Source organism: Carlito syrichta, unplaced genomic scaffold (genome assembly GCF_000164805.1).
Source record: "Carlito syrichta isolate Samal-C Ts95f unplaced genomic scaffold, Tarsius_syrichta-2.0.1 Scaffold135850, whole genome shotgun sequence".
NCBI lineage: Eukaryota > Metazoa > Chordata > Mammalia > Primates > Tarsiidae > Carlito > Carlito syrichta.
Window position 1 is genome coordinate 7,061 of NW_007079946.1, and position 20,370 is coordinate 27,430.

At 56.9% G+C, this 20,370-nt stretch overlaps 1 protein-coding gene across 1 annotated transcript in view; it reads right to left on the minus strand.

Moving 5' to 3' along the window:
- Window positions 1–828: 828 nt before the first annotated feature.
- The window catches only part of FAM102A (family with sequence similarity 102 member A), a 39,405-nt gene continuing 19,863 nt past the window's right edge, over window positions 829–20,370 (minus strand). Inside the window, exons 2-11 of the mRNA XM_008049619.1 lie at window positions 13,300–13,420; window positions 13,058–13,087; window positions 10,001–10,117; window positions 8,190–8,236; window positions 7,891–8,048; window positions 5,925–6,029; window positions 5,606–5,801; window positions 4,990–5,111; window positions 4,830–4,899; window positions 829–3,429 (exon numbers count right to left, since the gene is read on the minus strand). Coding sequence (XP_008047810.1) covers window positions 3,384–3,429; window positions 4,830–4,899; window positions 4,990–5,111; window positions 5,606–5,801; window positions 5,925–6,029; window positions 7,891–8,048; window positions 8,190–8,236; window positions 10,001–10,117; window positions 13,058–13,087; window positions 13,300–13,420 — 1,012 coding nt within the window. The 3' untranslated portion in view covers window positions 829–3,383. The remainder of the gene's footprint in view (window positions 3,430–4,829; window positions 4,900–4,989; window positions 5,112–5,605; window positions 5,802–5,924; window positions 6,030–7,890; window positions 8,049–8,189; window positions 8,237–10,000; window positions 10,118–13,057; window positions 13,088–13,299; window positions 13,421–20,370) is intronic.

Sequence of the window (20,370 nt, forward strand, 5' to 3'; positions counted from 1 at the left end):
CGCTGCCCTCCCCGAGCTGGTGTGACCCAAGTCCTTTCTGCCTGCAGCCCAATCATTTCCCTCGCTTCTCAGGGCAGACTTAGGGCTCAGCCAGGAGCCCATTTTCCCCTCCCTCTCCCGGTGTGCACAGAACTCAGGAACTGAGAATTCGCCTCCAGGGTTTAAAGGAGCCGTGCGGGGGTGGGGGTCAGCCCTGAGAAGGGGTGGGCATACGCTGTCCTGGGGCAGAGACAAGGCCTGGTCCAAACCACTGAGGCTTCCTGCCATCTCAGTTCATAGAAGCCAGAGAGCCTGGCCTGTCCCAGAGCTCGGCTAAGCCCCCGAGCTCCTGCGAGACTTGGGACAGTCAGAAACGGGTGAGGGGCCCAGGCTGAGCCTGTAAACACCACCAGCCAGTGGCTTTAGAATTTGGGAAGCCCCTCAGCAACCCCTGTAGGTCAGGCGGTACACCCACGTTAGGATCCATAAGCCCAATGCAGCTGAGGAAACTGAAGCGCAGAGTTATTCATCTTCAGGCATGCTCCTTAGACGCAACCCACTTGCAGAGGTCTGCAGAGCAGTGGTTAGACCTCGAGCTCTGAGGTCAGAGCTGTCTCTCACTACACGTGAGTCTGGCAAGCAACTGTCACTCTGGGTGGGCCTGTCCCACTCCCCGCCCAGCCCCGCCCCAGGAATCCAGAGTGATAGCTGCAGCCTGGAATTCGAGAACCCTGGCCACTTACATCTTTCCCGCCTCCCTGAAATGTCACCTTACATATGTGGCTTCCCTCTGAGGTTGTTGCTGACCTCAAAGTCAATGTGCAAAGTAACAAGATAAAAACAAAAGAGTAAAACAAAGAAAAACCACAACATTTAATTTTTTCCCCCAAACCAAGAGTCTGACACTAGGCTGATTTCCCCTTACAATGTTATCTTCTACAACAGAAGCTGGGACAGAGATACAAACACAGTCCACTGAAGGGGAGTAACGGTGGCAACATTGTTAAAAAGGAGGGAAATTAAAGAAGAAAAACCCTCCCCCCATGTCCTCGATCATGTTTCTAGAGACAGGAAAACACAGACAATCTCCATCCCGGTGGATCATGCCATGTGCTCAGTTTGTGGACTGAACAGGGTTAAAAAAAAAAAAAAACACCTAAAAATATTGTAGACCTTTCTTTTCTTTAAATCGCCTAGTAAAAACGTTAAACTTTCAAGAAGATTCCCAACTGGCATTGCATAGACCGATTCCTGTCCAAAAATATCTCTAATATATTCTCTCCATCTCTATATAGAATTTGAAGTCCAGGGGCTGCGGGCACCTGGTGGGATTCACTGAGCTTGAGGAGACCAGAGGCCGAAGGAAGGACTCCTGCCCAGGGACAAGGTTGGGGCTCGGACCTCTGGTTCCAGCCAGTGTCGATTTGGTTGTGGCCAGCTTCCGTCAGTCCAATGACCCTGGCCCAGGGCCTGGCGTGGGAGGGTGTGGCAAGCTCTGTCTCCTCTGGAGTTCCTGGTTTGGAGGAGTCTCCCCAACAGTGCCAAAGCCAGCTGTTTTGTGCCCAGCCCTGGAACTCTGAGTCAGACCCAAATCCACCCTGAGAGCACTTCCCCACTGGGGAGGTCCCGAAGACACAGGGAGGGCAGCACTCCCCATCTTCTAGAGCTGATTTACCGGAGACCGCTCTAACAGCTTTCTTTTAAAGTGCCAGGATCCGCAGGGCAGGAAGGGACGCTCAAGGCTGACCGAAGCCTTTTCCGGCCCGAGCAAACACTGTCCTGCCTTGGCAGGCACCTTCTAACATTCATCTTCTAAGAGTTAGGTGAGCAAATCAACAATGACAACAAAAACCCTAGAAACGCTCTGGTCTCAATGCCAGGGAGTTTCAAGACCAAGAAGCCCAACTCTTTCCAGCTGAGGCAGACGGTATCTGGGCAAGGACTCCTCCCAGCCTGGGGAGGTCACCCAAACCCCGCCCAGAGAGCAGCCCGCACCCTGGATCCAGCCGGGTCCCAGCCCTGCTGGACCCAGCCGGTGGGCAGGGAAGAGAGGCCGCCTCCTCTCACCTGGGAGAGGAGGCAAGATGGAACTGTGAACTCAACTAAAAGAAAAGAAGGAAGAAAGAAAATAATGAACCATGGGGCTAAGGAAACACCAGCCTGCTGGCTTTAGACCAAATGAGTGACACTGAAAAGGGGCAGGGGAGTTTGTCCAGGGCCTGGCAGCCAGCCAGAACCCACCTTCAAGCAAGTTCCAAGGACCAGGGGAAAGTGCTGAGAGCAGAGGCTTTTGTGAGGGGCCAGGCTGGGGACAGGGCCAGACTGCTCCCTGCTGGGGAAGCATAAGGGACCCCACTTCTCCTGTGCCCAGACAGGGGATGCTTCCAGAGGATAGCTGAAGCTTTTCCGGCCAGGAAGCCAGCCCTAGGCTGGTCTAGTCACAGCCTACCAGCCTCTCTGGCATCGGCCCAGCCTGGGCCAGTTGACCCTGAGGGCAGAGAAAGGGGCTCCGCTCGTCCCCAGCTTCCTGCGGGAAAACCAGCTGCTCAGGACCCAGCCCTGGCAGCTGTGCGCAGACCCTTCTCAGCAGGGCCTAGGCCTGAGCGGGGCTGACTGGAGGGACAAGGCAGCACCCGGTCCAGCCAGGCTGCTCGACCCCAGGCCTCTGACTGCACAGCAGGCAGCAGCCAGGAGTCCTTGGGAGGGCGACAAGGGAAGGGGACGCGACGGGCCAGCGAGGGTTGTGCTGGGACAAGCATGTGCAAAGTGCAGGCTGTCAGAGCAGCAGGAGAACATTCGTCAGGGCAGGCGGGAGTCTCGGTCTGAAGCGTGAGTGGGGTCTGAGGTCGTGGCTCCCAGGAGGAGGCCGCCAGCAGGTCCCCCAGGACACAGGGAAGGGACAGCCGAAGCACTAAGCGGTCGGAGGGCTACGGGCGGCAGGATGCCGGGGACGGCCTGGCCCCCCGGGCAAGGGGACAATGAAGCCAGCCCAGACACGACTGAAGCCAGTGAGTGAGCAGGGTGAAGACAGTGGCCCCCTGGCCACAGGCAACCCCACATGTCTAGGAGCGGCTGCACATCCTTGGCCAAGGGGCCAGGTCGGCTGCAGTGGGGAAGTCCTGGCCCAACTCGCCCACTGCCTGCATGGGCCTGCCTGCCCTGCCCTCTAGTGGTTCAGAGGAGAATATTCACAGTGGTGGCCGGGCGCTGGCGGGCCAGGAGAGTCCGGGCCTGGCTGGGAGAACAATGGAATGATGCTGCAGAGACAGGTGTGGGCCGGAGTGCGTGGAGGAGGCACGGAGGAGACATGGCGCGGATGGCGAGCCAAAGGGAGAGTTCCTCGTGGAATGACGCGGGTCTGGACACCCGAGAAGGCAGGACCCTTCTCCAGCCCGGGCGTCCGCTCAATGGCTTTCGATCACAACTGGCTCATAGACTCCGGAGGAGACCCTGCGGGGGAGAAGCAAGTCAGCTGGGCCCCCTCGATGGGCCATTCACGGAGCGCTCCGGGACCAGGCCCCTGGGGGCATTTCATAAGCAGGGGCCGCTACCCAGTCCTGTTTTGCAGAGGAGCTTTTCTGAGATGTCAAGCCTCTTGCCCAAGGTGACACAGATGGTTGAATATCAGAGTCTGGGGGGACCACAGAGCTGGCACAGGCGGGGCCCCATCCCTCCCAGGGCACTGGCAGCTCACACACTGAGGGGGAGGAGTATCCCATCCACCCAGAAACCTTGGCAGGGAGGGAGTGTGCCCTGCCCCACTTGACAGACGAAGAAACAGAAGCTAGGAGGGACGGTGAGACTTGCCAAAGCCGACAGTGGGGCGTCAGGGAGCCTGGGCAGCTCTCGTCCCTGCCCACCAGGCCCACCCATGGGGTCGGGGATACTTGAGGCTTGCCGTGCAGCTCTGCTGTGGTCTCGCTGCTCACCAGATGGACTTCTTCCCTCCTTTGGGCCCGGCTTCCTCATTTTCAGAGGGGGCCAGGGAGGAGTGTTTACAAACCTCCAAAGCAAGAGGCCCCTCGGCCTCCTGCCTGCCCCAGCCAGAGCAGCCTGAGAAGCTACTTGGGAGACAACGGCTGCAATGTTGAGCCTCGATCAGCAGGGGTCAGCAGAGCAGCGTGAGGCGGCAGGCCCCAGCGGCCAGGTGCCGCCAAATCTTCTACACTGGACTAGGTGCTAAATGGGCACTGCCCCCTGCCTCCGCCTCCTGCCTTCAGCACAGCCTGCCCATAGGAAGCTCCTTCGCTCACTCGCTTGCTCACGAACCACCCACTCCCTCCCTCGGTAAGCCAGAAGGAGGGTGAGCCAGGCGCACACTCTGCGTGCTCTCAGTGAATGCTTGCGAGGCACACCGTAAGCTGGAGCGTTCCAGCAAGTCGGACCCACCCACCACCCCCATCCGCAAAGGCACATGGGCAGCAGCCTGTGTGGTGCCCAGCGGCGTCCCCAGCACTCGCTCAGTGCCTGGCTGCTAGCTGGTGCTCAAAGCTTTGTTCGGCGAGGGCGTGGGTCCTCCCCATCAGCATTTTTTAGTTTTCAGACCCAGAAGGAAGAAGAAAAGCAGGGTCCAAAATGAGTGTGCTGAACCCTGTGCCAGGCACTGCCCCAGGGGACTCTGGGAGCCCTGGGGATCCACCTGGCCTGTGTGTGGGCACCGCCCCAGGCTCCTGGTGAGGTGGTGCTGTCCACGCTTGACAGGCGGGGAAAGCGAGGCGCAGAGACACAACTGGCCTGGGAAACGCTGCGGTGACGAAGAGCTGGCGCTCAGAGCCAGGCCAGTGGCAGCAGCGCCTCAGCCTCACCACCACGCCCGGCCGCCAGCAGCCCCTCCCTGGGCCTCCCCCTACCTGTTGGCCAGCTGGATGCCGCTCAGTGTGGCGGAGCCGTCTCGGCTCACGAACAGCCGGAGGTTGCTGTCTGTGGGGACACGAGGAGTTCGAGGCTGAGCAGGGCAGGGCAGCCCCCGAAGCGGGCAGCGTCGCCCACCCTGCCCGGCGGGTAGCTCACCCTCCGTGTTGCTGCCGTCTGTGAAGTCCTGGCTCTGCATGATCTTCTCCACGATGTCGTCGGCATCGATCCGCGTGTCGTCCACCCAGGTCGGGTGGCTCTCCACCGAGTCCTTCTTCCGCCTGGTCAGAGGGTGAGGTGAGTCCCAGCAGTGAGGGCAGTGACGGGTGCGACAGAACGAGAACAGCCAGCAGCCACGGAAATTAACGTGTTCTGCGTGTTCCATCTTGGACTCGCTCCACCCTCCCGACCACCCTAGGGTACAGGTGCTGTTTATGGCCTGGGTTTACAGATGAGGACCCCGGGCACTGAGAGGTCAAGTAATGGCCCAAGGCCACACAGGATGTGAGAGTGGCCCGAAGGTTCCATCCCACTGTTGGGCCCACAGGCCTCCCTCCTGACCAAGACACAAGCTGCAGCAGCAACCAGCAGCTGAGCGCTGGCATCTGCCAGGCACAGGCCGTGCCCTCCACAACCATCATCAGGTTGAATCCATCAGGATCCAACCCTCTGAGGGGGGGCCCTGTGGTCTCTGTGTCATCAGGAAGCAGGGACTCAGGGAAGCCCTGGAGGGGTCTGTTCTCCAGGGAGCTTTTGAGTGGCGGGTAGCACTCACCGAAACGAGCGGTCCGACAGATGCAGGGGCCTGGGTGGCCGTGGCGGCTTCTCGGGGGGCCGGTGCTCCCGCTCACCGCCCTCGGGGCCCTCCACAGTCAGGCTGAGGCCCCCAGAGGCGCTGCTGCTCGTGGACGTGTTGCGGCGGTGGGTCAAGTCCGAGAGGCTGGAGGAGCGCGAGTGCTCTGTGCTGCAGCCTGGGAAGGCACAGGGGTGTCGCTTCGGGATCCAAGCAGGGAGAGGCATGGGGTGGGGGGTGTCACGGGGAGCGACGCTGGGATCCCGGGAGCGGGAGGCACAGACAGGCTGGCGGCTCTCACCAGAGATCCGAGACTGCTGGCTGGCGTAGCTGGAGTTGCGGGAGTGGCCGGAGCGGAACACCTCCTCGGGGCTGGACAGGTTCTGGTCTGGCTCCTCCGGCAGCCCTGGGAGGCAGAATGGGGCGGGAGCACGGGGTCACCTGGGGTGCTGCGCCTTGGCCTCCATGCAGGCCCCTCACTGAGCCTCGCACGGGGGCACCAGGTATTTCTGTGTGACAGACAGAAGAGCTGGAGCTCGGAGGGGCGGCAACCTGCCTAAGCCACAGGCTGCCCTGAGCCAGGCCGTTCACTGGCAGATGCTGCCCAGACCCCTCCAGGGATGCCACCACAGCGGCAGAAGGAAGAAGGCTGGATGGACACGGGCCGCAGTCACCATGACCGTGGGGAGGGCGAGAGCAGGGGCGGCACTGGGAGGGTCGGCCCAGTCTGGGGACAGGGAGGACTTCTCCAAGAAGACGGCTTCAACGCCGAGACCTTCAGCATGTGTGGGAGGGATGGAGCCACACAAGGTGTTGGGACAAGGGCCTCCCAGGCAGAGAAAAGCCAAGGCCCGGAGGCCGGAGGAGCCTGGGTCTGTGGCTGGAGGGGTGTGAACAGGAAGAAGGGCAGTGGGGCAGGGAGGGGGAGGCAGCCCCAGGGACAAGCCTATAGTCCCGCCCCAAGTCCACCTGCAGAATAAACTTCCCTGGTTCTCCCCAGCAGGAGGCACAGGGACCAGGCAGGACCAGCCCCCAGCCCTGCCAGTCAACATGGGAAGGACCGTCATGCGCTTCGGAGAGCAGCACACCCAGGCCACAGCTGGACCCGGGCCTGCCTCTGCACCCAGCCACAGCCACAGCCACATGGTTTTATCAAGTCTCCAAAGGGTCGCTGCACTGGAGGGGGCTACAGAGGCGAGTGAGTGCTGAGACCACACCCTGCCTGGGAGGGGCGCCTCTTCTACTCTGTGCGAAGGCAGTACTTGCGCTGGGGTGGGGTCCCTCTTCCAGGATCCCCACCCCAGTGCTGGGGAGAGTAACTGGGCAGGGACACCCGCCTCCGGCATGCAGCCCTTGGGCGGGGCAGCAAGAACCCCAGTCTCCTGCTCTGGGCCTTAGCTAGCGGGGTCTGCGGGAGAAGGGGGGTAGAAAGAGCTGGACCCTTGAGCTCAGAGGTTCCCTCACTCTCCCAGCCCCAGGGCAGAATTGCCCAGTGAGCATCTGCTGCCAGCGTGGGCCTGTGCCCGCTCTAACTGCTCCCTAGGACGGGTCAGGGCTGTCAGCTGGAGGGGGTCTGCAGCTCTGCCTGGGGTGGAGGGGGGCCGGCAAACATGCAAGGGGCCTCCTCCCTGGCAGCACCTCCTCCTGACTGCCATGCCCTCTTCTCCAGGGACTCCGGCTCCTTCTCTTTTCCCATTAACAACATCAGCAGTAACAATAAAATTTAATCAAAACAGTGTCTACTGAGTAATACTAAGGCACCATGTTAGCACATGAATCCCCCAAGCAACCTCGATGTGATTATACCCCCAATCCCACTTCCCAGAGGTGGACACTGACTGGGAGAGGCAAGCTGGCCAGTTAAGGTCAACGGTGAGTGGGAGAGCAGGAGTCCGGAACGGTCCCTGCTGGTTCACTGTGCCACCCAGCCTGGACTGCGGCTCGGAAACCACCTCCTCAGGGAAGCCTCTGGGCCTGTGTCCCCCAGCCTCATCACATCTGCAGGCGGACACGCACATGCTCTATCTGTGGTCTCAGGCCTGTCTCTCCCACTAGACCCGAGGGCCATGTGGGTGGGGAGCCGTGTTAATCTTGGTCCGTCCCGCTGTGACCCTGGAGGCTGGCATGCACGAGGTGCTAAGACCATGTTGGCCTGGGGGGAGCGTGAAAGGAGGCAAACACCACCTACCACTTCCCTCCCTCAGCGCATGCAGAGGGCAAAGCGTCTGGCTGCTGGCCAGGAGCGGCAGGCAGATAGGGAATGGTACCTGAGCCGAGGATGGCAGGCCGGGCCTTGGGCGGCCGGGACCCAGTCAGGGAATTGCTGCCGCTGCCACCCCCGCTGCTGGTCCCGCCACCCTTACACGTCAGCTGCAGGGAGGAGTCCTGTCCTGGGATGGAGATGGACTTAGCAGTGGACGGCGGCCTTGGGAAGACAGGCGGGCATGATTAGGGGGCGCCACCTCAGCACAGGTGGGAACAGAGAGCCCAAGAAACCCTGCCTTCCAACCCCCGCCCAGGTCCGAGCTCCCACCCCACTTGCCGCCTGGCCAGTGCCAGCACTCACGTCTTGAAACAGGGGTCTCCAGAGAGCAGGAACATGCCAATGGTGACCTAGGGGGAGGGAGAAATCAGCCTCGTCTGAGTCACTCACAACCGCCCAGGTGTGCAGCCTCCAGCAGCCTCCGGCTCTGGTCTCAAAAAGGCTCGGACTCCAATCCTGTCTTTGTGCCCTCTAGGCCGGGGACTCTGGCAAAGACCCCTAACCTCAATGAGTCCCAGTTTCCTGGTATGGAGCATGGAGAAAGTGAGGCCTGTCTGGTGGGCACTGGGAGGGTGAGGCGAGGTGAGGCTGGTACTCATTGGGTGCTGGCAGAGGGGCAGAGTGCAGGTGAGCTTCTCCAGGGTGGACTGCCCACTAGCCTTCCACACTGGTGTGAGCAGCAAAGAGCTTGACATGACAGGCAGGAGCGCTCACGGCCCGATGTAGTGGGAGGTGCCTAGCATCCATCACGGTGGGCAGGGGCCAGTGAGACGTGCAGACACTAGAAAGTGAACATCTGTCCAGACAAACATTTTGGCAATGGCCTAACATGGCAAGATTTGGGTCCTAAATTCTGGGCTCAGGTGGAGCAACAAGAAGAGAGTGACAGGGCAGCAAAGAGGTGCTCAGATCCTGGGGCCACCATCATCGAGTGGAGGTGTTTTGTGTCTCCCTTGACTGTGGCAGCAGCCTACAAAGCAGGTGATGGCCCTAGGCTATAGGTGAGGAAGCCAAGACTCAGAGAGGGAAGCCACTCCCAAGACCCTGCAGATGGATGTGGGGCAGCTGGCCTTGAACTCACAGCCACCTGTCCCTAGGGCCCTGGATCTGGCCTGACTGAGGATGCCTGGGCCACTGCAGGGAGGCAGAGAGGCCTAGGCTCCACAACAGGCCTGAACCAGTTCTGGAGCCGCAGGCTCCCTCTGCAAAGGATCTAAGAGGCCCCAAGCCCCTGCAAGCCACCTCCAGCCCAGCTACTCGAGACACAACACGCTCTTGCTGGGTCAGCGTGCAGAGGCGGTGCTAGGACCAGCCTGTTTTCTGTCGAGGGAAGGGTGCAGAAACAGAGGAAGAGGTGTGCTGGTGGCAGACACCCAGACATCTGTTCCCACAGACGCAGCTGCCTAGGGGTAGGGCTGCTCTGGTCACTGGAAACCTGCACGTGGCCAGCCAGGGCAGGCCTGGCCCCCGGCTCTCAGCAGCCTCTATGCTGCTAACGGAAATGACACGGGGAACTGGGCTGCCTTGTGTCATGTGGGGGCATGGTTAGGAGCTGGCCAGGAGGCCAAACAGCCAGTGGTCAAGCACCAGCTCTGTTGGATCCCAGGCAAAGGATTTAACTTCCAGGCCTCTGCCCCCACCCATGCAAAGCTGGGACCAGTCACAGATGCCATGCCCCACGGAGGCTGTGAAGGATGACGTGGTAAGAGATGGCACACACGCTGCATGCTGCTGATCTCACAGAAGTGCTCGCCAACCTGTCAGGGTCCACCTCTGACCCTGACGGGGAAACTGAGGCCAGGAGCTAAGCCAGGCCTCTGACAGTGCCTTTCTGAGCCCAGGGCCACATCTTTCCAACGGCTCTCACTGCCTGTCCAGGTGAGGACCTACATTTATTCACTTATTTACTTTTAGAGACAAGGGCTCGCTATGTTGCCCAGGTTGGTCCCAAACAATCCTCCCAACTTGGCATCTCAAAGTGCTGGGATTGCAGGCGTGAGCCACCACACCAAGCCGAGAACCTGTATTTTTAACAACCCTCTGGGGATGCTGACGAGGGGCCAGGCTTGTTCCCACCCCTTAGTGGGGCGGAAGGAGCAGCAAGGCCCTGGTACCTTGAGGATGGAGTTGTCCTGCCGGGTGTTCTTCGTGTCATACCCTTCCAGCAGGCAGCAGCGCACCGTCGAGCCCGAACCCGCAAACTCAGCCAGGTTCAAGTCAGCGAAGCCCAGCTGGGAGGGAAGAGGGGCATGTGGGAGGCTGCCGGGAGGGTGGGCTTCTGGCTGGCAGACGCCAGAAGGGTCACTTGGCAGAAGTGGGGGGGGGCGCGCAGGCCAAGCTCCTGGGCTCACCACTCAGCCCCGACTGACTCTGCATAGCAGACCAAGGACAGAGGCCCCGGGTCGGCAGCACCGACGAGGCAAGGCCAGGAGCTCAGCCCTGAGCTACACAAAGCATCCTTTGTGCCACATCCCAGGGTGTACCGGGGCCAGCGCGCCTGACACGAAAGGACATTGTTGTCCACGACACAGATGCATTGTTCACCGGGAAACAAGGCCGTGCTGTCGGGAGCTGCCAGGCGAGCCGGTGGGGGAGGGATGCCTGTGGGAACTGGGTGCTGGAAGGGTGAGGGACACCCCCACAGGAGGGGGCTCCAGAGGAACAGGGACACGGCGGGGCATGCAGGAACCCAGGAAGTCCTCCCAGTGGAGGCCGGAGTCCTGGGGGGCAGAGTCCAGGATCTGGGAAAGGCCCCTGAGGACTCAGAGCTGCTTAGGTGAGGGGCAGGCGGGAGGGGGGACTGAGTATGAGGAGAGGGCGTGAGCCGGGAGAACCCCAAGAGGGAAGCCACGTCTGCCAGGCCTTGAGGGGAAGCAGAGGCTGAGGCGAGGCAGTGCCAGACTTGGGGACTTGGGGGACAACCCAAGTAGTCAGGAAGTATATCAAGAGCCTGCTGCAGACAAGTCTCTGTGGCCGGTCTGAGGAGGACACATTTCAGAACCAGGGACCTGGGTTCAGACCCCAGCCCCACCATTCACCCGCAGCGACCCCCATCTTACAGACGAGGAAACTACTCAGGGAGGGGAAGAGACTTGTCCAGGGCCACACAGCTAAGCCAACTGGATGGAAACGAGGCCTGAAATAGACCATGTCCTGTCACCTCTCTGGACTTCAGGACAGGAGGGAAGGGGTCGGGCAGCATCAACAAGTGCCAGGTGCCCAACAAATGTTGTCAGTGGAGACAAGGTGCTCCTGGCTGATTGCTGATAGTTTCTATTTCTTTTTATTTCTTTCTTTCTTTTTTGTGAGTTGGAACTCACTTTGTCATCCAGGTAAGAGTGCAGTGGCACAGTCAGGGCTCACTGCAGCCTTGACCTCCTGGGCTCAGGCAATCCTTCTGCCTCAGTCTCCCAAGTAGCTGGGACTACAGGCGTGAGCCACCATGTCCAGTTAGTTTTTTAAATTTTTTGTGGAGATGAGGTCTCACTGTGTTGCCCAGAATAGTCTCAAACTCCAAGGCCTCCTCCTGCCTTGGCCTCCCAGAATGCTGGGATTACAGGCAGGAGCCACCACACCCACACCCAGCCTGTTTTGCTGGTAGTTTCTTTCCCGGTTGGGCAGCTGTCCTCACCCATGGAATCAATGGGAGGAGAGATTTCCTCTTGACAGTCCCCTCCACAGCCCAGGTTTGACTGCTCTGCCTTCCGCTTCCGGAAAGGGATGCCAGCGCCCCGGGCCAGAGCAGAGGGCACAGCCCGGCTGGCTGAGATCCTGCGCTCCAGGGCGTGGGAAGGGCCGCACCCTGTGCCGCGCCTCCCTCAGGCCTTCCACACGGGGCGAGGGGCGAGGCAAAGGCATTTCCCCTCCGACTGATGGAGCCCACTCTCCTGCCACTGGGCTCACCTCCCGGACGAGCAGGGGAGGCCTGGAATCTCCCACAGAGACGAGGGATTGAGGGCAGGGCAGGCTCATTCAAAGCCAGAGCCATCTTCTCTCTCTTTTCCGGGTAGGAAGGTTTTACTATGTAGGGCTGAGCTGCCTGTGATGCGGTAAAACCCGGCAACCACACAGATGTCCAACAGTGGAGACTCGCCGAACCAACCGTCACCAGTCACACTGTCATTAGAAAGCACATGGAGGCTGGGCATGGTGGCTCATGTCTGTAATCCCAACACTTTGGGAGGTTGAGGCCAGAGGAGTTTGAGACCAGCCTGAGGAACATAGCGAGACCTCCTGTCTAAAAAAAAGTGTTTTTTTTAATAAATGAGATGGGCACGGTAGCCCATGCCAGTAGTCCCAGTTACCCAGGAGGCTGAGACGGAAGGGTCACCTGAGCCCAGAAAGTCACAGCTGCAGTGAGCCATGATCATGCCCCTGCACTCTGGTCTGGGATACAGAGTTAGACATCTACTAAAAAAAAAAAAAAAGAAAAGAAAGCACATCGAAATTTGTGATAACGCCAAAAGGTGCTCAGGATATACTGGGTAAGTAAAAACCAAGCTATGAGTCATGTACTTGATATTTACAAACCATAGTTTACATGCCCAAAAGTACATTACAGAGGCTGTCATTTGATATTCCTCTGAACCATGTGCATACAGTTGTTATCCTCTGGTCTTTGCATATATTTCATGACTCATTTTTCCATAAAAGGGCCGGACAGATCCTAACCAGGTGCAGGAGGAGGCTGGGGGTGGGTAGAACCTGGCCCTTCTACTCTATTAACTTCTGTAATGTCTGCACTGCCACAAGCAAATGCTACTGTTACACGAAGTGCAAAGAGTCTCAATAAAGGTATTGCCTTTATTGAGCATCACAGCAAGACTTCATTTCCACAAAAAGATTTTAAAAATTTAGCTGGGAGTGGTAGCATGAGTCTATAGTCCCAGCTACTTGGGAGGCTTAGGAGGGAGGATTGCTTGAGCCCAGGAAGTTGAGGCTGCAGTGCGCTACGACAGTGCCATTGCACTCTGGTCTGCATGACAGAAGGAGACTTCAACTGAATAAAAAACAAACAGGTTTTTTCCCCAAAATAATACAGCTCATGGAAGCCTTAAGTGTCTCTCCTGTCTGGGGCAGATGGGGGCTGGAAGTCCTTCCAGAAGCTTCCCTCATGCTTGGCTCATGCCAACCCATTCCATCCCACTGCCCCTTCACATAGCCCCTCTTACCTTGGAATAAGCCTTTCCGCCTTTCAGCTCCTGCCAGGGAGGGAGACAGAAGCAGCAGGGTGACCAAGGAATCCCAGGGCCCACACGTGTGTCCCCAGATGCACCCGAATCTCAGGGGAGGAGGACGAGAAAGGAGGCAGAGTGACTCCCGCCATGTTCCCGTAGGGGACAGGTCCGGGGAAGGGCCTCAAGCCACCAGACCAGCAGCCCACACCCGCCCACGGCCCCCGGCCCGGCCTCACCTTGCGCACGGACACGCGGAAGACGCAGGGATCCAGCAGGCCCGTGGTGGGGTTGGCACTCATCTTACACACGAAGGTGAACCTCTTCCGCCACCGCACACAGTTCTCCTGCACCTCCTCCCTGTGACCAGAGGGGACAGGTGAGCACAAGCTAGCAGGGCAGCACAGGGGAATGCCATGTGGTGTCCAGGGTGGGGCAAGAACTCTGCCCAGTGGGAGTGAAGGGGAGGGAGGGTATTGGAAAGCAACTGCATTTTCACAACAAAAATGTCCTTGTTTAACTGTGGTAAAAACAAGAAGAAATAATAAAAAATGAAAGGCAAGGCAGGGAGAGGTCAGGCTGGGGCAGCTGTGCCCTCTCTGGGGAGCTTACTGCCCTGTTCCCAGTGCTGCCACTCCACCTTGCTCTGAGACTCTGGGCCTCTTCTGCCACTGAGGTCACCTCCCCAAAGCCAGGTTCCACTGACCACCTCATATGAGCTCACAACAGCCTTCCTGGACTCGACCACTCTCATCCCACTTCACAGATGAGGAGACCGAGGCTGGGCAAACTGCCCCCTATCTCCCAGCCAGTAAACAGCGAGCTGGTCCCTAGGCCCAGTGCTTTCTGACCCGACAGCCCCCTCTTCACCACTAACGGCGAGGACAACAACAACTATGGCTATCACCTATAAAGCGTTTCCCGTGCCGGGCACTGTTCAGAGAACTTCCCAAAAGCCAGTAGGCCCTGCAGCCTGCTCCGAGTACCCGAAACAGGTGATCACACCTGGCTGTGTCTGGGACAGCTCCTGTCATCAGTCCCACTTGCCCCCCCCAAACAAAGCGGCAGCTCTGGGGCCAAAACTCTCACCCGAGGCCCACCACCAGCAAGAGCATGACAGAGGTTCACCCAAGCAGCGGGGGTCCAGGTGTGGAGACACCAACTCAGGGCCTTGGCTTCAACAACACTCACCAGACCTGGTCTTCCAGCCCCCAAGTTCCTCCTGGGCCTGGGAGCCTGGCCACCCTGAAAATGCCAGCATCCCTTTAATGGAAAGGTGCTCTGGCCTGGAGTCAGTGGGAGCCAGTCGGCGAGGCTCATCCAGGCCTCTCCCAGCTGCTGTGGGGTCTCAGCAGGATCCGGGGTGGTGGCGGCAAGTGGCAGAGACAAACCTGGCATCCCCACAGCCATTCCCCGTCCCCACGGCCCACTGGGCAGAAGCAGTGCTTGGGAGGGGAGGCCCAGAAGGGAGAGGGTAGGACGAGAGATGTGATCTCCAGCTCATCCCCACAACAGGGACATCCAAGTAGACAGCTAGGAAGGAGCCCTAACACCCTGAGTGTCTCAGGGGCGTGAGACAACTGCCGCGCTGGGGTCTGGAGGCGGAGATGGCCACAGCCAAGCATCTTCTGAGCCTCAACGTGTCTGCCACCCATGGCAGCTGGTGAGGTGGGCTTTGTGCCATCCCTTCAGCTGAGGGCACCCCCACCCATGCTCACATCCCAGTGGTCAGCAAAACAGGAGCTGAACCCAAGACCATCGACCGTACAGTCCGGGCTCTCAGCCATCCATCGGCTCATGGACCTCAGAGCCTGGGAAAGGCTGGCGGGCAGAACCTGTAGGCTGTGGGGTCAGCGCGCCCTAAGATGCACCCACGGCCCTGCCCAGGGCTGAGTGCCAAGAAGGTCCGCGGAAGGGAGCTGCTGCAGCAGACTGCTCACCAGTGCTGACTCAGTCACCAGGAGGGGAAAAGGGGTGAGGCAGGGAGGCGACATTCAAGTTCAGGCGCTACTGAGGAATGAGCAGGGAGCGGTCAGGCCAGGGAGACACTCTAGGGAGGGCACAGCACGAGCAGGAAGGGATCCATGCCCTTGGTCAACGAAAGCCCCGAGTCTCGCCCTCTATGATGAACCTCCTCCAGGCAACCTCCTCCTGGCTCCAAGAGCTTTTGAGGATGTGGCCAACGCTTACCCCAGGACCCTGCCAAGCCTGAGATGAGGGGCAGCAGGGCTTGGGCCAGGTAGACCTGGGCCACAGCCCTGTCGGTAAAATGGGCATCCCACCCCTCCCTCATGGGTACCTGGAAGCACCCAGCGAGTTGAGAACTGCAAAGCACCTGGCCTGTTGAGGGCCCTGTGAGATGTGTCTCACCTGGTGATGACACTGGGGATCAGGGACCCTAGTCACTAGAATGTGCCACTCTCATTAGAGGGTGAGCTCCAGCAACTCTCCTCAGCCAAGACAGAGGACAAGTGAAACAGGTCAGGGCTGGAGACAAAGAAGAGGGAGAGCACCAAACCCCTGGAAGCAGGTGCCCAAGGAATGGTGGCCCTGGGCTGGGGCATCACCTGAGCCCGGTTATGCCGGCTCCACTTATTCGAACAGTTGAGCACCGGAGCGTACCAGGCCCTGTTCTAGGCACTGGGACCACAGCAATGACCAGCTTACTTACATTCTGGTGGGAGGAGAAAGAAAAGTACCGAGCAAACAAGAAAAATACATGACCACGGGAAGGAAGAGTTAAAACTATTGGCAAATGAGTTAATCTTACATGTAGAAAATCCTGGCTGAGCACGGTGGCTCAAGCCTGTAATCCCAGCACTTTGGGAAGCTGAGGTGAGTGGACTGCCTGAGCCCAGGGGTTCAAGAACAGCCTGGGCAACTTGGCGGGACCTCCTCTCTACAATAAATCAAAAAATTAGCTGGGCAAGGTAGCACATGCCTATAGTTCCAGCTACTTGGAAGGTTGAAGTGGAAGGATTGCCTGAGCCCAGCAGGTCGACGCTGGGGTGGCCATGAGCGTGCCATTGCACTCCAGCCTGGGTGATGGAGTGAGACTCCAACAAAAAAAAGGAAAAAAAAAAAGAAAATCCTAAGGAATCCACTAAAAAACTACCTGAACTAATAACACATAAGTTCAGCAAGGTTGTAAAATACAGAGAAAACAAACAAAAGTCACTTTTTTCCTATAAACCAGTGAACATCCACAATGAAATAAAGAAAACAATTCCATGTACAATAGCATCAAAGAGAAAAAGAATAAATTTTATTCTACAGGAATAAATTTAACAAAAGAAGTATAAAATACATATTCTGGAAAACCAAAAACATTGCTGAAAGAAACTACAGATCTAAATAAATGGAAAGATATCCCATGTTCATGGATTGGAACATCCATGAATGTTGGAACATCCATTTATGGAACATTGATTAATGTTGCTACAATGATAATACTCCCAAATGATTCTAAAAATTCATCACAACCCCTATCAAAAGCTCAAGCTCCCCCTTTTGCAGAAATTTGACAACTTGACCCCAAACTTTACATAGAAATTTAAGGGACCAGAATAGTCAACATAACCTTGAAAAAGCAGAACATAATTAAATGATTCACATATCTTGATTTCAAAACTTCTACAAAGTTATAATAATCAAGAAAAGGTGGTCCTGGCATAAGAACAGATGCAAATGAAATAATATAATTGAGAGCCCAGAGATAAACCTTCACATGTAATAAATAGTCCATTGATTTTTGACAAGGGTGCCAAAATAATTCAGTGAGAGAAAAAAAGAGTCTTTCCAACAAATGTTGCTGGGACAACTAGATATCCACATGCAAAAGAATGAAGTGAAAGTCCCTATCTCACACCACACACAAAAATTAACTCAAAATGGATCAGAGACCTAAGTGTAAGAGCTAAACTATAAAGGACTTAAAAAAAGCACAGGGCTATATCTTTGGGATCTTGGATTAGGCAACAGTTACCGAGCTATGACACCAAAAGTGTAAGTGGCAAAAGAAAAATACAGACATACCGAATGTCACCAAAACTTAAAGCCTTTGTGCTCCAAAGGATGCCATCAAGAAAGTGGAAGGACAATCCACAGAATGAAGAAAAACATTTGCAAATCACATATATGATAAGGCACTTGTATCTTAGAATATATAAAGAGCACTCACACTCAATAATAAAAAGAGAAATAACCCAATAAAAAGATGGGCAAAGGATCCAAACAGACATTTCTCCAAAGAAGACACACAAACGGCTAATAAGGTTGGGTGGAGTGGCTCACACCTGTAATCCCTGCACTTAGGAGGCCAAGGCAGGACTTTAAGGCCAGCCTGCGCAGGGTCATGAGACCTTATCTCTATTTCTTTTTGAGTCGGAGTCTCACTCTGTCACCCAAGCTGGAGTGCAGTGGCACATTCCACCGCAGCCTCAACCTGCTGGGCTCAGGTATAACCTTTCTCCTCAGTCTTCCCACCACCATGCCTAGCTAATTTTTTTATTTTATTGTAGAGATGAGGTCTCACCAAGTTGCCCGGGATGGTCGAGAACTCCTGGGCTCAGGCAATCCTCTTGCCTCCGCCTCCCAAATGTTGGGATGATAGGTGTGAGCCACTGTGCTCAGCTTGTCTCTATTTTTAAAAAATGGTTAATAATCACACAAGATGATGTCCAACATCATTATTTATCAGGGAAGTGCAAATTAAAACTAAAATGAGATAGCACTTCACACCCACTAGGATGGCTAGGATCAAAGGTGAGGATGTGGAGAAACTGGAACCCTCATACACTGCCGGTAGGAATGTAAAATGGTGCAGTCACTTTGGAAAACAGTCTGGCAATTCCTCAGAAGAGTGATGATGTGACCCAGCAATTCCACTATTGTGCACACCCAAGAGACGTGAAACGTATGTCCACACAAGACCTTGTACACAAATGTACACATAGCATTACTCAAGTCAGTCGAAAACTGAAAGCAGCCCAAATGTCCATCAGCTGGTGAATGGACAAATACATCGTGGTCTATCCACACAGCGAGAGAAAGAAACGAAACACACGTCTGCAATGTGGATTAACCTTGAAATAGGATGCGGACCAGGTGCAGTGGCTCAAGTCTATAATCCCAGCACTTTGGGAGGCCAAGGTGAGAGGACTGCCTGAGTCCGTGGGTTCAAGACCAGTCTTGGGCAACATGGCGAGACCTCATCTCTACAATAAAGTTTTTAAAACTTAGCCAGGCACAATAGCGTGTACCTGTAGTTCCGTCTGCTTGGAAGGCTGAGGCGGAAGGATTGCCTGAGTCCAGCCGGCTGAGGCTGCGGGGGCCGGGAGCGGCCACTGCCCTCCAGTCTGGGCGACAGAGTGAGACTCCGACTCAAAAAAAAAAAAAACATGATGCTACGCCAAAGAGCCAGCCAGAAAGGACTCTCAAGTGTATGATTTCACTTATGTGAAATGTCCAGAATAGGCACATCCATAGTGACAGAAAGTAGGCTGGGCGTTGCCAGCAGGTAGGGACATTGGGAGAGATGGGAGTACCCGCCAATGAGTATGGGGTCTCTTTTTAGGAAGACAAAAATGTTCTAAAATTGGCTGTGGTAACGACAGTACAACTCTGTGAGTATACCAAAAAAGCATGGACTTGTACACTTTAAATGGGTGGATGACTGTGTGGTACATGAATTATATCTCAATGAAACTGTTACCAAAAAAGTACATGGTAGGTCAAATAGACAGAAAAACAGAGAAATCAGCAGGGAAGGTGAGTGGGAGTGTGACTAGAGAGGAGGAGGTGGGGCCGCTATTTCAGGTGAGGGGGTGGGGAGGGTCCTCACAACAGCGACAACTGAGCTTGGAAAGAAGTGAGGACCGGAGCTGAGCAATACCAGGAGAAAAGTCATCCAAATGAGTGAACAGCAAGTGCAAAGGCCCTGAGGCAGAAACACGCTCAGCAAATGGCCAGTGGCTGCAGAGGGAAAGAGATGGGGCAGGGAGCCGGAGTCCAATCCGACTCAGGGGCACAGCGAGGACTTTGCCCCCAGTCCTGACAGCTGGCTCCTGATTGCGGCTTAGGCAGAGGCTGGGGGCTGGGAAAGGAACAGAAGTGCTGTCTGGGTGGCCAGAGGCTCAAGCCTGAAAGGGGGAAAGCAGGGGGGCAGCCACAGCTGCCACAGGGATCCCAGTCCCACGCCCCTCCAGAGCCAGAGGTAGCTGCTGGAGCCGGAGAGGCACACGTGAGGAGGAAGCTCAGGGTTCTGAGTGTGTCGAAACACCGGCAGAAGCAGGGATTTGCGTGTGGGAACAAAAGCTCAGAGTGAACTGTGGGCCTTCTCACCCCGCTTCGGGCTGCTGTGGGAAGACCAGCCAGGAAGCCTGCGGCCACCGTGGTTCCAGGGCCAGGCAGGCCAGAGAAAGCCACAGCGGCCCTCCCAGGCTCAGGCCACAGGGGGCCCCTCCGTCTGAGGGAAGGTGAGCCCGGGAGAGATCACAGGACCAGTGCCAGCCTCCCTCCTGAACAGTCACCTATTAGATGCCACCACTCCCGCAGGAAGCAGCCAGTGGCTTGCCCTGGCCCAACCCCAGAGGTCACAGCAACACGACAGCAAGGGCCACTTCCTGCTGGCCTGCGGAGTGACACCGAACTCTGTAACACTGAAAAGTGGCTGTGACCACGGAAAGTGAGGCTCACAGACTCACCCAAGGTCACAGGCAGTCAGCAGCAGAGCTCGTCTCCACCCAAGCCCATCTGTGTCCACAGCCAGCGTCACAGCCAGGACTCGCCCCACAGCTGCCTCAGGGCCCACACCGCCGCCCCACAGACCCAGCAGCTGGGCACCCTCAGGCGGGTGGCATGAAGTCCCAGGCACAGGGGGTTTGTGAGGAGAGATGAACACAGGCTCAGGGCTTGGTGGGGTGAGGGACGCTCTTGAGGAGGCAGGAATGAGGGCGCCCAGCAGGTGGCCACAAGCCCGGGCTGGGGGAGGGAAGCTGGCCGGGGCAGGTTTGTGGAGTCTCAGGGACTGAAACCACTCAAAATCCTTCTGTAAGCCTCCAGCCACCCTGTGCCAGACACCACTGAAAGTCCTAGGGACACAGAGAAGATGGAAATCCCTGCCCTCCAGGGCTTATACTACAGCAGGGGTGGGAGACAGAAAGACAGGCAATTGCATGCCAGACGTTCCTAAGTGCTACGGAGAAAGGGAACCAGGGCTGGGTGACTCAGCCTGTAATCCCATGCCTTGGGAGGCCGAGGTGAGTGGATGGCCTGAGCCCGCGGGTTCGAGACCCGCCTGGGCAACTTGG